The 13,729-nt window shown below is 36.4% G+C and overlaps 1 protein-coding gene across 11 annotated transcripts in view; it reads left to right on the forward strand.

Moving 5' to 3' along the window:
* The first annotated feature begins 2,658 nt into the window (after positions 1–2,658).
* LOC121431614 (zinc finger protein 883-like) overlaps positions 2,659–13,729 on the forward strand; it is a 31,425-nt gene continuing 20,354 nt past the window's right edge. For 6 of the 11 annotated variants that reach the window (XR_005972141.1, XM_041629190.1, XM_041629191.1 and 3 more), the window contains exons 1-3: positions 2,659–2,758; positions 5,333–5,602; positions 6,580–6,843. Coding sequence is in view for 10 of the 11 variants with exons in the window: in XM_041629190.1 (XP_041485124.1) it covers positions 5,497–5,602; positions 6,580–6,843 (370 nt within the window). In the remaining variant the exon portion in view is untranslated. Of the gene's footprint in view, positions 2,772–5,332; positions 5,603–6,579; positions 6,844–12,471; positions 12,653–13,729 lie in introns of those variants that run through there. The other 5 variants (XM_041629183.1, XM_041629184.1, XM_041629189.1 and 2 more) reach the window with 5 other exon arrangements.

The following is a 13,729-nucleotide window of genomic DNA, read 5'->3' on the forward strand; positions in this document are numbered from 1 at the left end:
GTGGTATATAATCTTAAAAATGCAATTTTCTCTTAAACTGAAAGTTATACTTGTGTAATGGAAATTCTATCATCCGTCAGACTAATTATTCCATACACCCTTGTATAAAAATTCATGTTCCATTAAAAAGTCAAAATCTTAGAAATTTATCTGTCATATGTAGGGAGCTGCTCGCATATGACGTTGCATACAAAAGCTTTTAAAAATCATAACTCTTATTCTTTGATTTTCGTCAAACCTTCACTTTGCTAATTTTGCTGCTTTTTGTGAAACCAGCTTGTAGTCATGTTTAACTTCCCATTTAACAAAAGTTTTAAGATGGGAGGCAAAAATATGTGAGATGATCACAGCAAAGAACCATGGCAAGGGGTTTTTAAACTATCAAGGATTAAAAAAAGGTAAATAAGAAAAGTTTGTTCTCTTTCTAATTTATAGTTTTACTTGGCATCTCGAATAATAGTGATATAGAGAGGAAGCTAGAGATTAAAACCTTTTCTGGGGGGGGGGGGCTTCGGGTGGGGTGGTTGGCATGGCTGTAACTTTGTAGAATGATGGCCTTTTCTAAATTACTTGTGTAACACTCTTAAGATGTAGCGTGGTAATATGGATGAGTGTTAGCTAGTGAAGACTTCAATAAGGGAATCCAACTCAAAGTATATAGAGTTCAGATGATATTTATTCACACAGACATATATATATATAAATGAACAGTCGCTTGTGGAGAACTCGGGCACTCCCCTATCAAGGCCTCAAAGGGCAGGAGCGCAAGCTGGTGGAGTGTAGTCCGAAGACTAAGGAAAAGAACCCTGAGAATATCAAGCCCCCCTATTTTATACTCTGAGGGGATGTGTTTACCCCTTTGTACTTATCTATAGAAACTGCAGATGTGTAGACTACTTAATGAAATATAACAAAGGACAGGTCTGGAAGATGCAGGTAACAAAGAGTAATAAAGGATTGAGACGAACTAATGAAGGAAGGAAGATTAATCTAAGGGAATCTATTGTTTGTCACTGAAGATGGTGTTTACATTTGGGTAAGGTATTGTTAACAAAGGGTAATGTGATTGTATCACTGCCTGAATATATTGCATGGTCTAGTGATGTATACTGTGGTCAACTTCTACAAATTTGGGATGAATATTTTACTCTTACACTTGCATTGTTTTGGATGGGAAAAGTACTTCCACATATATTGATGCAATTACTTTGCCTCCTCTTTCCCTCATTCATTGATTAAAAAAAATATGTTGGAAAAGATTGAGGGCAGGCCCTTGATCAATTAAAGCACTGTCTGTGTATATGCATGCATTGTGCAGGGGCGGATCCAGCTTTCGCCAATAGGGGGGGCCGAAAAATATTTTGATCAACATTTTTCTCGATTGGCCGCTACAATCTGGCTTTTTTTTGTTGGTTTTTCACTAAAGACTGAAAATGTTAGTTTTTATTGCTATAAACAATATACGGTATCTCATGTGGTCTTGATATATAATGCGAGCGCGAAGCGCGAGCTAAAAATCTTTGATATTTTATGTCCTTAGAACTGAAGATTCAGAGCAGTTTTTATAATCATGAACAAAGATAAGTATCCAACTAAACAATGCGAGCGCGAAGCGCGAGCCGAAATTTTATCATATAGTAACGTGAAAAGTGACTCAATTAGGACTGTTTTTAGTGATTAATGAAGAGGATACAAGTATCACCAATTAAATAATGAGAGTGCGAAGTGCGAGTTCAAAATTTCTGATATTCCGACCTGAAAAAAATGAACAGTTTAAGCGCGTTTTTATTTAAATAAACAAGCTGTGTGTCTCAAACAATTAAATGCGAGCGCGAAGCATGAGCTTAATTTTTTGATATACTGACATGATAAAAGAGCATTTTGACAAATTTTGGTAAGAATTTCCAAAGAGCATAGGTTTCTCTTAAATCAAACGATACGAGCGCGCAGCGCGAGCTGAACATTTTCATACACATTAACAATTTGTGTAAATCAAACAAAATAATGAAAACTTGATGTGCGAGCTAAAAAATGTGTGCAAATTGATATCAGAACTGGATATATTGTATATATATTGGCTATATATTAGTGTCATTTAACCCTCTCGAATGGGATTCATTACACAGGCAATGCGAGTGCGAAGCGCGAGCGAAAAATTTTATATTTATGAAAAAGTCTATTTTCCAATTCTTCCCCTCACCTTTTTTTGGTTTCCTTTCGGGGTTGGGCCGGTCGTTACGAGGCTGTAAATTACTCATCATGGGTAAAATACCTCTTTCTTACTTTTCTTTCTGTTTTTCGTAGTTTCTATCAAGATAAAGAGTACACTTTTTCTGCAGGTTGTCAAAAAATAGGGGGGGCCGGGGCCGGCTCGGCCCCCTCCTGGATCCGCGCCTGTTGTGGAAATTCAGGGAAGGGGAGAAGGGCCAGTATTTTTCCCCCCTTTTAGTCTCTTTAAAATACTATTCGAAGTCTCCACCCTCTGCAGCTTGGAATATCTTCGCTACGAGGCCGTGCACATTTACCCAAATTGTTTGCACAAGTACACAATAGTTAGGAGCCCGGGTAAAGTAGTAGTGACTCCAATGTTATTTTTCTTTTCTTGGTCTGAACGCCACCATAGCCTGCTCGCGGATCTTTGCCTTTAGTCTAGAGTTGAATTGATGAAAACTTTCTAACCTTTTTAATTATTGCACGAGAAGACGAGGGAGAGAATGATTGTTTCCTGTTTCAAGTAATTCATAGCGTCACTTTTGGTGTGCGTATACATAGTAAATATAATTTCCCAACATTTATTTGTGAATATTTATTGGGTGCTCTCAGCTCTAGCTCTCCGACCCCGAGTTCCGCGCTCCGGCACATGCATAATAGCTTAGCCGGAGATTGGCTCGGGAGCTTGGACTTGGTGGGAGCGCTAGCGCTCGAGTGGGCCCCTGGCTCTTACCGGCCAAACTACAAAGATTGGATCGTTCGCGAAAGCAAAGGAAAAGAAAGAAATGAAAAAAGTAAATGAAAGGGGGGGGGGTAGCCAGGATGCTTCTATAGAGTGAAAATCAGGCCAAATCGTGGTTTTGGGAACCACTCGTAGATTTGTGTACGCGCACTTGTGTACAAAGTGAATGGAGGTGGAAATAGGGAACCGTGCGTGTGAAAGCGCTGCTGTATGAAGTGAACGGTGGTTCCCTATATCACGATAATGCCGAAAATCATTTACTAACGTCGGCTTACTCGGTTGAATGAAGCCTGGGGGGCGTTTCATCAATATTTTCGTCCGACAAGTTGTCACTTTTTTGTCAGACTGAAAACTTTCCTGGATTCTGATTGGTTGTTACTATAGTAACTATCGCATAAAACAGGACTTGTCGGATAAAACGTCTGACAAGTCCTTTCATGAAACGCCCCCCAGGTCTTCTCTCTCATTCACGCGTACACGAAGGACACCTGGCTGAAACTTTCACTGAGATTTCTACTTTTCTTCTAAAAGATCTAGCCCTAAATCATGTTGGGCCTACATGGGATAAAACTTCATTTCCGAATTTCTACGCTCTCTTTATTTCTGAAAAAGAATTCATCAAAAAAATGAGAAAAATATTGTGAAAAGACGGAAGAGACCCGCCGATGTTTACTCTGCCGTCTTGTTTCCTAGTAATTTATTATATTAGTATTGTTCTTGCCAACGTTACAGCCGTGTGCATTGCATAAAGTTGGCGAAGAAAAATAGGAAACAGATGGTGGCGTTTATTTTTTATTTTTTTCCATTTTGTAGAACTTTATGAGGTTCACCAAACTAGCTTCTACACAGAATTACAAAGAAATATTTTTTCTTCATTTGTTGATCAATTTCAAATTTGTTTGCTTTACATAATAGCTCAAGGTGGTGATACAAAATTTCAACATAGAATTTTGAAACTCATTGAATATGCTTATTTATTCATATATTTTAAAATCTCACAAAAATTACTTATTTATTTCTTGATTGACTGGTTATTTTTGTTCTATCTGAGCTGAGAGCTACATTACATGTAGGTTCACCAAGGTTCTACACAGAGTGAAGAAACTTGACTAGATAATTATTAATACTTAATTCATATGAAATTTATTCATACATCACAAAAAAAATGCTTCTATGTCATTTCTTCATCAATTTCAATTCTATATCAATTTTTGTCACCACAGTGTCAACTGGGCTGAAATTAAAATTGTGTTAAATTTTGTTCGAGATGCCGGATGAGCTCCACATCATTGATGTGCTAGTCTTCAATTCTTCTTCGTATGCAAGCTTGCACGAAAGTCAGCACATGTGGTTTAAATGAATCCTTTTTTGTCGATGCAAAACAAATTATCGTACCTTGACGGCGGTACTATAAGATAATTTGTTTTTCTGATTTTGAAACGGAAAAGGTAAACTAACCAAATTTTCAGTGTCATCAAAGCAAAAACAGAAAAAGAGGAAAAGGAAACCAGAATTTCAATTTAATTTTGTGTTTTGTTATAAACTTAAAGGAAACCAAAACCCAAGATGAGAAGCAATCTTATTGGAAAGAGTAAAATAAGAAAAATTTAAAACAAGTTTCATCAAAATCGGTTGTAAAATAAGCAAGTTATGGATGTTTAAAAAGTCATGTTGTACTTTCTATGGGGATCCTCAAATTGGCAAACATGCCTTAAAATGGCTGATTTTGTGGACAACTCTCCATTTGTTGTGTACACAATTTTTCAGATTTTCCCTATTATCTTTAAAATTGCATATTGCCTTATTCTGAGCATAACATTTGTTATGGGAAAATATAATTCACACCACATATGTCAAGGTCAGGAGGAGATGATGTGAAATATGTAAAATAAAGGGCAAAATCTGAAAATATGTGTACAAAACAAATGGAGGGTTCTCCACAAAATCAGCCATTTTTGAAGCATGTTTGCCAATTTGAGGACCCCATAGAAAGTACAACAAGACTTTTCAAACTTCCATAACTCGCTTATTCTTTAACCGATTTTGATGAAACTTGTTTTAAATTCCTCTCATTTTACTCTTTCGAATAAGATTGCTTCTCTTCTTGGGTTTTGCAAGAAGCAAAAAAAGCAAAAAATACCATGTGAGTCTAAAAAACTTGACACCTCACAAATTCTCAATTTAAAGAAAAAATATTTCATGAACACATACATTAACTTTTTTGTTAAATTGACTTTAACAAATGTTTCATCTTTTCAATTAAAAATATATTTTTAAAATTTGGAACCTGATATAAATAGGTAATCAATCACAGTGGGAATAAATTCAGTTGTATGATCAATCGTTATCTGTTTTCACTTTCCCTTTCTTTATTGACAGATCTCTGGCAAGGTTTCCATCTCTTGCTGACAGGTCATCAGCAATTCTTACAGGATACAAAGAGGTTACATCCCAGCTATTGCATTGCATCTAAAGCATCCTGGTCATGGGTTCTTTACAAGGATCTAAGTAAATATTCGACTAGAGTCAAAAAGACTGGTGGTATGTCAACAATGATGCAGGAATCATGTCTTGAGCTATCTTGTCAGACAATAATAGGCCCACAATGCTTGGATAATGGGATCACACACAACATTGAGACTCTGGAAGGTAAATAAATTTGGTAAAGTTTGACCCTCAGTGTCCCAACCATTTCTGTCGGGACACAACACAACCTGATTTTGCCCAAACCAGTGCATCAAATAACGATTAATGAAACCCTTAAATCGTTTGGATTCAACAAATTTTACATTCAATAAGTTTTAAGAGAAAGGAAAGTGGGCATTGGCGGCGGAAGCCAAAAAATTTTAGGAGGGGACAAAAAAAAGGTTCTCAACCCAAAACTTTTAGGGGGGATGTAGGAAAATAAATTGACAAGCAAAAAAAAAAAAAAAAAAAAAAGGTCATCAACGACAAATTTAGAGGGGGACATGTCCCCCCGCTTCCGCCGCCTATGAGAGTGATGTCATCATTCCACTAATATCACATAATGATGGCATTCAAGTACATGTAGATGTAACTGTTTTCACAAAATATTTTATTACTCTATCTTCCCTCGAATGAAATTATAAGCAATATAACGCTAAGTCTGCAACTATTTTCATCGAAAAAAAGTAAAAAAGCAAAGAAATCCATAAGAAATTATAAAAAACAACATACATTTTAAGATACAAATTCTTTTGAATTACATTTGATCGGGTTTCTACAAAGGGGCAGTATGATAGTTGATAAGAGCAAATGTTATTTTCATGATTAAATTAGCAGAATTAAATCATTAAATAAAAAATCTTATTTAAAAAAAATTAATGATAGCCTTGTAGATCTTATCACACACTACCACCGTGCAAATGTTCGCAATGCTCGCACAATCCAAAGCCAATTTCATGGAGGGGGGGGCAGAATCTGCCGCCCGGCTGTGAGATGGGTCCTAATAACCCTGCTCTTTTTAGGTTCAGCTTTTTTATGTATGTTGGGATGGACTTGACCTTGAAATGTTTGAAAGCTAGAATAACTGGACAATTTTAATACACATGGCAACAGCATTGTAACTTTGATAAAATTTGTCCCCCCCCCCTTGATTTTTACAGCATCTGGATATCAGCAGAACAAAAATTACGGCAGATGCATTAAAGAGGAGAGAATAGATGAAGGACATACTAGTAGTGCCCTTGGCGGAAACAGTGGATCAAGTGAATGTGAGATGACAGAATCTACAGGAACTGCGTGTTCACACTGTAAGAAAATAGATGGGACAAGCATTAAAGAGGAGAGAATAGATGAAGGAGATAGTGCGCTCGATGGAAACAGTGAATGTGAGATGATAGAATCTACAGGAACTGTGTGTTCACACTGTAAGAAGAAACGTGAAATAACCGACAAAAATGCCAAAATGCTTCTTCAATGTTTCTTTTGTGATTGTTCTTTTTCGGAAGAAAACCAGCTAACGAAACATCTCCAAAATCATGTTGGTCTATCAAATTCAGACACATTTCAATGTTCATATTGTAACGAGTCGTTTATGTCTAATTCTGACCGTTTGAATCATGAAAGAATATGTAATACGGAAAAGTTTGATGAATGTAATCGAAGTAAAATTTTATTTTCTACTATGGATGTTGATAAGACAAGCAATGAAATTCATGTCAGAGAAGAAAACGGTCAAACAGTCAAAGCATTATGTCTGATAGATAATGATTATTGCCAAAAGGAATCCTCATCTCAAACAGAACAAAATGCAATGGGCCATAGTTCTGAATATCAACTTTGTAACAACGTGTTAAAAACACAGTCAGCTCTGCACATTCACGTAAAAGAAATGGCAACCCAAATGACAGATTCGTATTCTAAGCCCTTTGAATATACATATTGTGGCAAGAAATTCCTTGCAAGTGGTCAAAGTGAGTACATTAGAATTCACCCTAAAGAGAAGTCTCATCTATGTAACTATTGTGGTAAGATATTCAAAACAAAAGGTGATCTGAATAAACACATTAGAATTCACACAAAAGAGAGGCCCTATGAATGCCAGCATTGTGGCAAGAAATTCATTCAAACCGGTCACCTCAGTCAGCACGTTAATACTCACACCAACAAGAAACCTCATCTTTGTCAGTATTGTGGTAAGAAATTCAACACAAAGAGTGCTTTAAGTGTTCATAGCAGAATTCATACAAAGGAGAAGCCTTATGAATGCAATTATTGCATGAAGAAATTCAGTAGAAAAGGTGTTCTAAATGTTCATATTACTAGAGTTCACACAAAAGAGACACCCTATGAATGCCAACATTGTGGCAAGAAATTCATGCAAAATGGTCACCTAAATGACCACATTAAAATTCATACAAAGGAGAGGCCTCATCAGTGCCTACATTGTGGCAGGAAATTCATGCAAAATAGTCACTTAAGCGCGCACATTAGAATTCACACAAAAGAAAGACCCTATGAATGCCAACATTGTGGCAAGAAATTCATTCAAACCGGTCACCTAAGTCAGCACATTAATACTCACACCAACGAGAAACCTCATCTTTGTCAGTATTGTGGTAAGAAATTCAACACAAAGAGTGCTTTAAGTGTTCATAGCAGAATTCATACAAAGGAGAAGCCTTATGAATGCAAATATGGCATGAAGAAATTCATTCAAACTGGTCACCTAAGTGAACACATCAAAATTCATACAAAAGAAAAACCTCATCTTTGTAACTTTTGTGGTAAGCGATTCATTCGTAAAGGTGTTCTTAATAGACACATTAAAAATTCACACTTAAACAGAAGTCTTATGAATGCCACCATTTTGGCAAAAAATAGGCAGAGAAAGATACATAATTAACACAAAAATTCCCACAAAATAGTAGCCTTATGATTGCAAACATTGTGCCAGGAATAAGTTTTTCATATTCATATTGTAAGGAGTCATTTTTTGTCTCACCTGCATATAGAATATAGGCACTGCTTATCGGCGGTGATGGCGGCGTTAACACCAAATCTTACCGAAGGTGATGTTTTTGAAATGACAGCATAACTTAGAAAGTACATGTATATGGACCTAGTTCATGAAACTTGGACATAAGGTTAATCAAGTACATGTATTACTGAACATACTGCCTGAGTTTCAAGTCACGTATGACCAAGGTCAAAGGCCATTTAAGGTCAATGAACTGTGGCCAAGTTTGGGATATTTGTTGAATTATTATCATAACTTTGAAAGTTTATTGGTCTAGTTCATAAAACTTAGACATAAGAGTAATCAATATCACTGAACATCCCGTGCGAATTTCAGGTCACATGACCAAGGTCAAAGGTCATTTAAGCCTTTAAGGTCAATAAACTTTGGCCATGTTGGGGGCATTTGTTGAATTACCTTCATAACTCTGTAAGTGTATTGGTCTAGTTCATAAAACTTGGACATAATAGTAATCAAGTATCACTGAACATCCTGTGTAAGTTTCAGGTCACATGACTAAGGTCAAAGGTCAATGGACTTCGGCCACGTTGGGAGTATTTGTTGCATAACTACCGTAACTCTGTACATGTAAGTGTATAAGCCAGTTCGTAGTTCCTTTCTGCGCATGATCAAAAGATTCTACATATGATCAGAAGAAGGTCATTTGTACTAAAGTGACATGGTGCTTTAAAATCTAATGAGATAGGCACCAACTTTGATGTCTTGATTATTCATATGTTCTTTTGAATTGTCGTTTTCATTTATATCCACAAAAAAAAAACAATGCTCCCACGAATGACTGGTATTTCACAGTTTGCAAAGTACATTGTGCAACATATGCTAAGATATGCATTCTAGTCACCTGGTCTATTCAATTTCTTCATCTTGCTATGTAAGGCAAGCTTACATAATATCTTGCTTTGAAATCTGCCTATCATGATGAAAGAAATGAAAGGTCATTTGACTAAAATTGTCCATGAAGTAACTACGAACTGGTCTATTGGTCTAGTTCATAAAACTTGACATAAGTGTAACTAAGTATCACTGAACATGTCATGCGAGTTTCAGGTCACATGACCAACTTCAATTGTGGTAGGACAGTGTTGTTTGAATCAAGTTCAAGTTTATTTATTCAAAACCAAAAACATCGCATCATAATCAAAATAGATGTACATACAACATACATGAGTACATAAACATACCTGGTACATCAATTAGACTATAGCATATACGAATTGGTTTTAGGACCCCTTAAAAAGCAAAGCTTGTGAGTAGGGCCCTGGAATACTTATGATTATTAACATGATACATAGGATATACTCATCTACAAGATACAAAGGAGAGAAAAAATGTATAATAAGGTTAAGATGCTAAAAATAGAATGGAAAACTATTACAAACACACATATATACACATACCCACTCACACACAACCACACACACCCACATATGTACATTCTAGACATAGCTTCTGAGTAGGCCATCAACTTAAATGCAAACACATCAACTTATAAAAGAGAGCTATTGAAGGAAAATAATTATCTGTCAAGAAAGTAAGTTTTGGATAATCTTTTGAACATGAAAAGAGTTTTACTATTTTTTTATATCAACAGGTAAATTGTTCCACTCTTTAATACATGATATATGAAAGGAGGCCAGAGTGACAAATTTAAGAGCACTTGTACAAGATAGAGACCCGCTTACACTGTATCCAACGTAACAACAGACTCAGACAATTTCAGTTAGAACGGTATGCATCAAAAGACATTTCTGGCACAAAGGGGAAAATAGAGATAAAAACTGAATACAGGACAAAATAAGTTTCCTCATTTCTTATTCTTAGCTGCAAGTACAATATTGTGATACTGCAAGAAAAACACCATATTGGAAAGTATGCAATGAGAAGCAAAGGAAAGTGGACCATAATTTCATGATAGGCATTTTGTACCTGTTAGTTTGTGTAAAGAAATATGAATGATAAATGGACCTGCATCACCAGCCTAGGCTGCTTCTGTGTTAGGCCCAGAACTAGTTTCATTTGTCAAACGTTGTGACTTTTGAGTAATAAATCATTGTTTTTTTATCATGACTTTGTATGTTCCTTGCACTATCTAGATGTAACTGTTTTCACAAAATATTTCCTAACTTTAAAACTTCAATCTTTCTATCACTTATGTCTCCTTTAATGAAATTACAAGCATTAAGCTTGTTTTATTTTCATGAATAAGCTCTACATAGGGATGGACTTTACTTTGAAATATTTGAAATGGATGTTGCAATTATTTTGAAGCAAGCTACATGTCAAATCACTGGATGAAATTTTAATCAGAATAGACATATTATCCAAGTATCCAGAATAATAAAAAGCAGTTCTTAGTTGAATGCCTTGTAATTGAAAGTACATGCAATTGGGATTGTTTTCTTTATCTTCTCTCATGCAGACAATTTATGGCATAGTTCTAGCAGTTGTTTAAAAATTGATCAAGCATTTGACTCAGCCCAGTGCGAATAGGTGGTTCTGACTCTCGCCTTTCAAACAGAGGGTCGTGGGTTCGAATCTTAACCATGGCGTGTTTTCCTTCAGCAAGAAATTTATCCGCAATGTGCTGCACTCGACCCAGGTGAGGTGAATGGGTACCCGGCAGGATTAATTCCTTGCATGCACTGAGCGCCGGTGATGGCAGCTCGAGCTAAAGCCGGGGTAATAATAGCAGCGCTTTGTATCCTCAGGCAAAAGGCGCTTTATAAATACCGCTATTATTATTATCATGACATTTCACAAGATTGGAAATTGAGGTAGGCCAACATGTTAAATAGATGTACATGTAGGACCATCTGCTACTGTTTGTAAGACAGGGCTTTCATTCCTTGATTTCAATTGTATACAGTCAGTTGGCAGGCCCTCAAAAACAGTAGCGTAACAGCCGGGAGGGGGGGGGGCAAACTGCCCCCCTGGCAGATTTCACCGGGGAAAAGGAGAAAATGGAGGGAGAAATGAAGGGGAAGGGGAAGGAAATGGAGAAAAGGAAAGGAGGAAAAAGAAAGGGAAACAGGAAACAAAGATTTCTTTTCATGAAAAAGGAAGGAAAGCGGGAAAAGAAACGAAAGAAGAACATTTGAGAAAGAACAAACCATTCCGAAATAGGCCTATGTAATGCAACAGCATGATTAGTAAGAAAGGGAAATAAACATAGAGTTATAAGTTTAGTACGTATTTAACTCTATGGAAATAAATTAAAAGATGACAAAATGGCAACAATAGTGGGAAATGATGGTAGAATGGAATTGGCCAAAAGCTAAATTGGAAAACGAAGAATAGAGACGAGAAAAAAAAGGACTTAATAACACGACCGGGTTGCTGAGGATTGAAAATAAAGAGCGGGAAGAAAGATGGACTGCATACAACATTATGCTATAAGCTTGCTTGATTTCATGAAAATAAGCTACTGGGCTCTGCCCCAGACCCCACACAGTAAGTAGGGGCTCTTCATCAATAACCTTCAAATAGCTCTATAACGACCCTGTAGGGAAGCTTCCTACATTAAGCTTTATGTTCTATCACTGGTGTACACACATGGGGGGGTCTTGGTTCTACACCCAAGAGGAAATGGAATGAATGGAGTGAATGAAATGTGTTATTTCCTAAATATAATTGATGGAAAATCTATCACATACAGGTAATTGAAATTTTATTTTAGAAAATAGGCATTTTTTCCAGCACGTTGTTGACTTTTTACAAATTTTCCCGCATTGCTATGTTGTGCCCCTCAAAATACTTGGTTCAGTATGCAAGGTGGTTGAATAAATGTGTTGTGTAGTATACCTGCAATTTGATAAAAAAAAGCGGCAGTCTGCGATTTTTAGAATGGCTTTGATATCAATAAATTCTGGGGGCTCTGCCCCGGACCCCAACCGCATAACACTGCCGTATATGATTATGGAAGGGTTTGGCCATGGCTCCCAAAAGCTATTCAACCAAGAACAAAAAAGGAGGAAAGAAAAGCAAAGGAAAAGTGCAAGATATGATTTTATTTACTGAATATAATGTCAAAAAATATTAGATTCTCATGAAAAGGTGATTTGTTTCTCGCTCACTCGGGACTTATATTAAGCAGCACACATGCGCCATACTGCGCCCCTCAATCTTCACGCTACTGCCACAAAGAATCATGTTCACAGTTGCGTACAGACCAAAAAAAAAGGAATGGAAAGAGAAGGGTACGTGAAATATATTATTCTCTGGATATAATGTTAAGATCTATCACAAAATTAGATTTTTGTGCTAAAAATGTCAATTTTTTGCTCGCTCACTGGCAACTTATTTTCAAAGATAAATTCTGCCCTATGTGCAATATCCAGCCCTCTCAAAATTGTTGCCTCATTTATACACCATTACGCCTGTTCATACCATGATATGAGCAGGAAATTTGGGCTCTTGCCCTCCCTGGCCACCGACCCCTGTTACGCCCCTGCTCGAAAAGTATCTAGTTTTATCCAATTAAGTGATATTCATGACTAGAGGGTTTTTGGATTGATTGGTGCGGATGAAAGCACCTCTTTTTATTCAGCCATTACTGCTCTAAATATCGACAAGTTTCATGTTTTGGTTATCATTATGAAGATGAAAAATCATTCTTTCAGGTCATACGTTTTGATACTTAAAATGATTTTTAATATACCAGTTGAGCTCTAAAACGATACAAATTAATTACTTTCATGCAACAAAAGTTGTTGTTTTTACAAGTAATCTCTGTTTTATCCCAAATGAATTTTGTATGATGAATGTGAATATCTAAGCTAAATATATAGGTTTTATAGTTTAGATGGGTCAGCAGCCAGCTTTTCATTGGCCAAGCACATTTTGCAGCTTAAAATCAAGAATACTGCTCTCTGATCTGTTATAGAGATCACACATCCACACAAATTCAAACGTTTCTACTCTGGGCCTCTGCATGCAAGGTCACACTCATGGTAATCTCTTCTATGGGCCTGTTCCTTTTGATAACTTTATTCAGCCAATCAGAAATCTGGATATGATGCTACTCAGAAATTTCATAAATAATAAATATTGTCTTCTACTTCGATGGAAAAAGCTGACTGCTGGCCCATCTAAGTTGCTACGTACAAGAGTGACATTGTAAGAAAGTAGGCCTATAGAGTTTGAGCTTTTCTGATTATCCGTTAAATAACATTTCTTCCCCAAAACAGAGGAAGAAAATTCTGTTTAGAAAGTCTCTTTTCAGGCCTGAAATTCACTTATTTTTTTTTCAAAATACTTTAGTGTAAATGAATGAC

This window comes from Lytechinus variegatus, chromosome 18 (genome assembly GCF_018143015.1).
Source record: "Lytechinus variegatus isolate NC3 chromosome 18, Lvar_3.0, whole genome shotgun sequence".
Lineage (NCBI taxonomy): Eukaryota > Metazoa > Echinodermata > Echinoidea > Temnopleuroida > Toxopneustidae > Lytechinus > Lytechinus variegatus.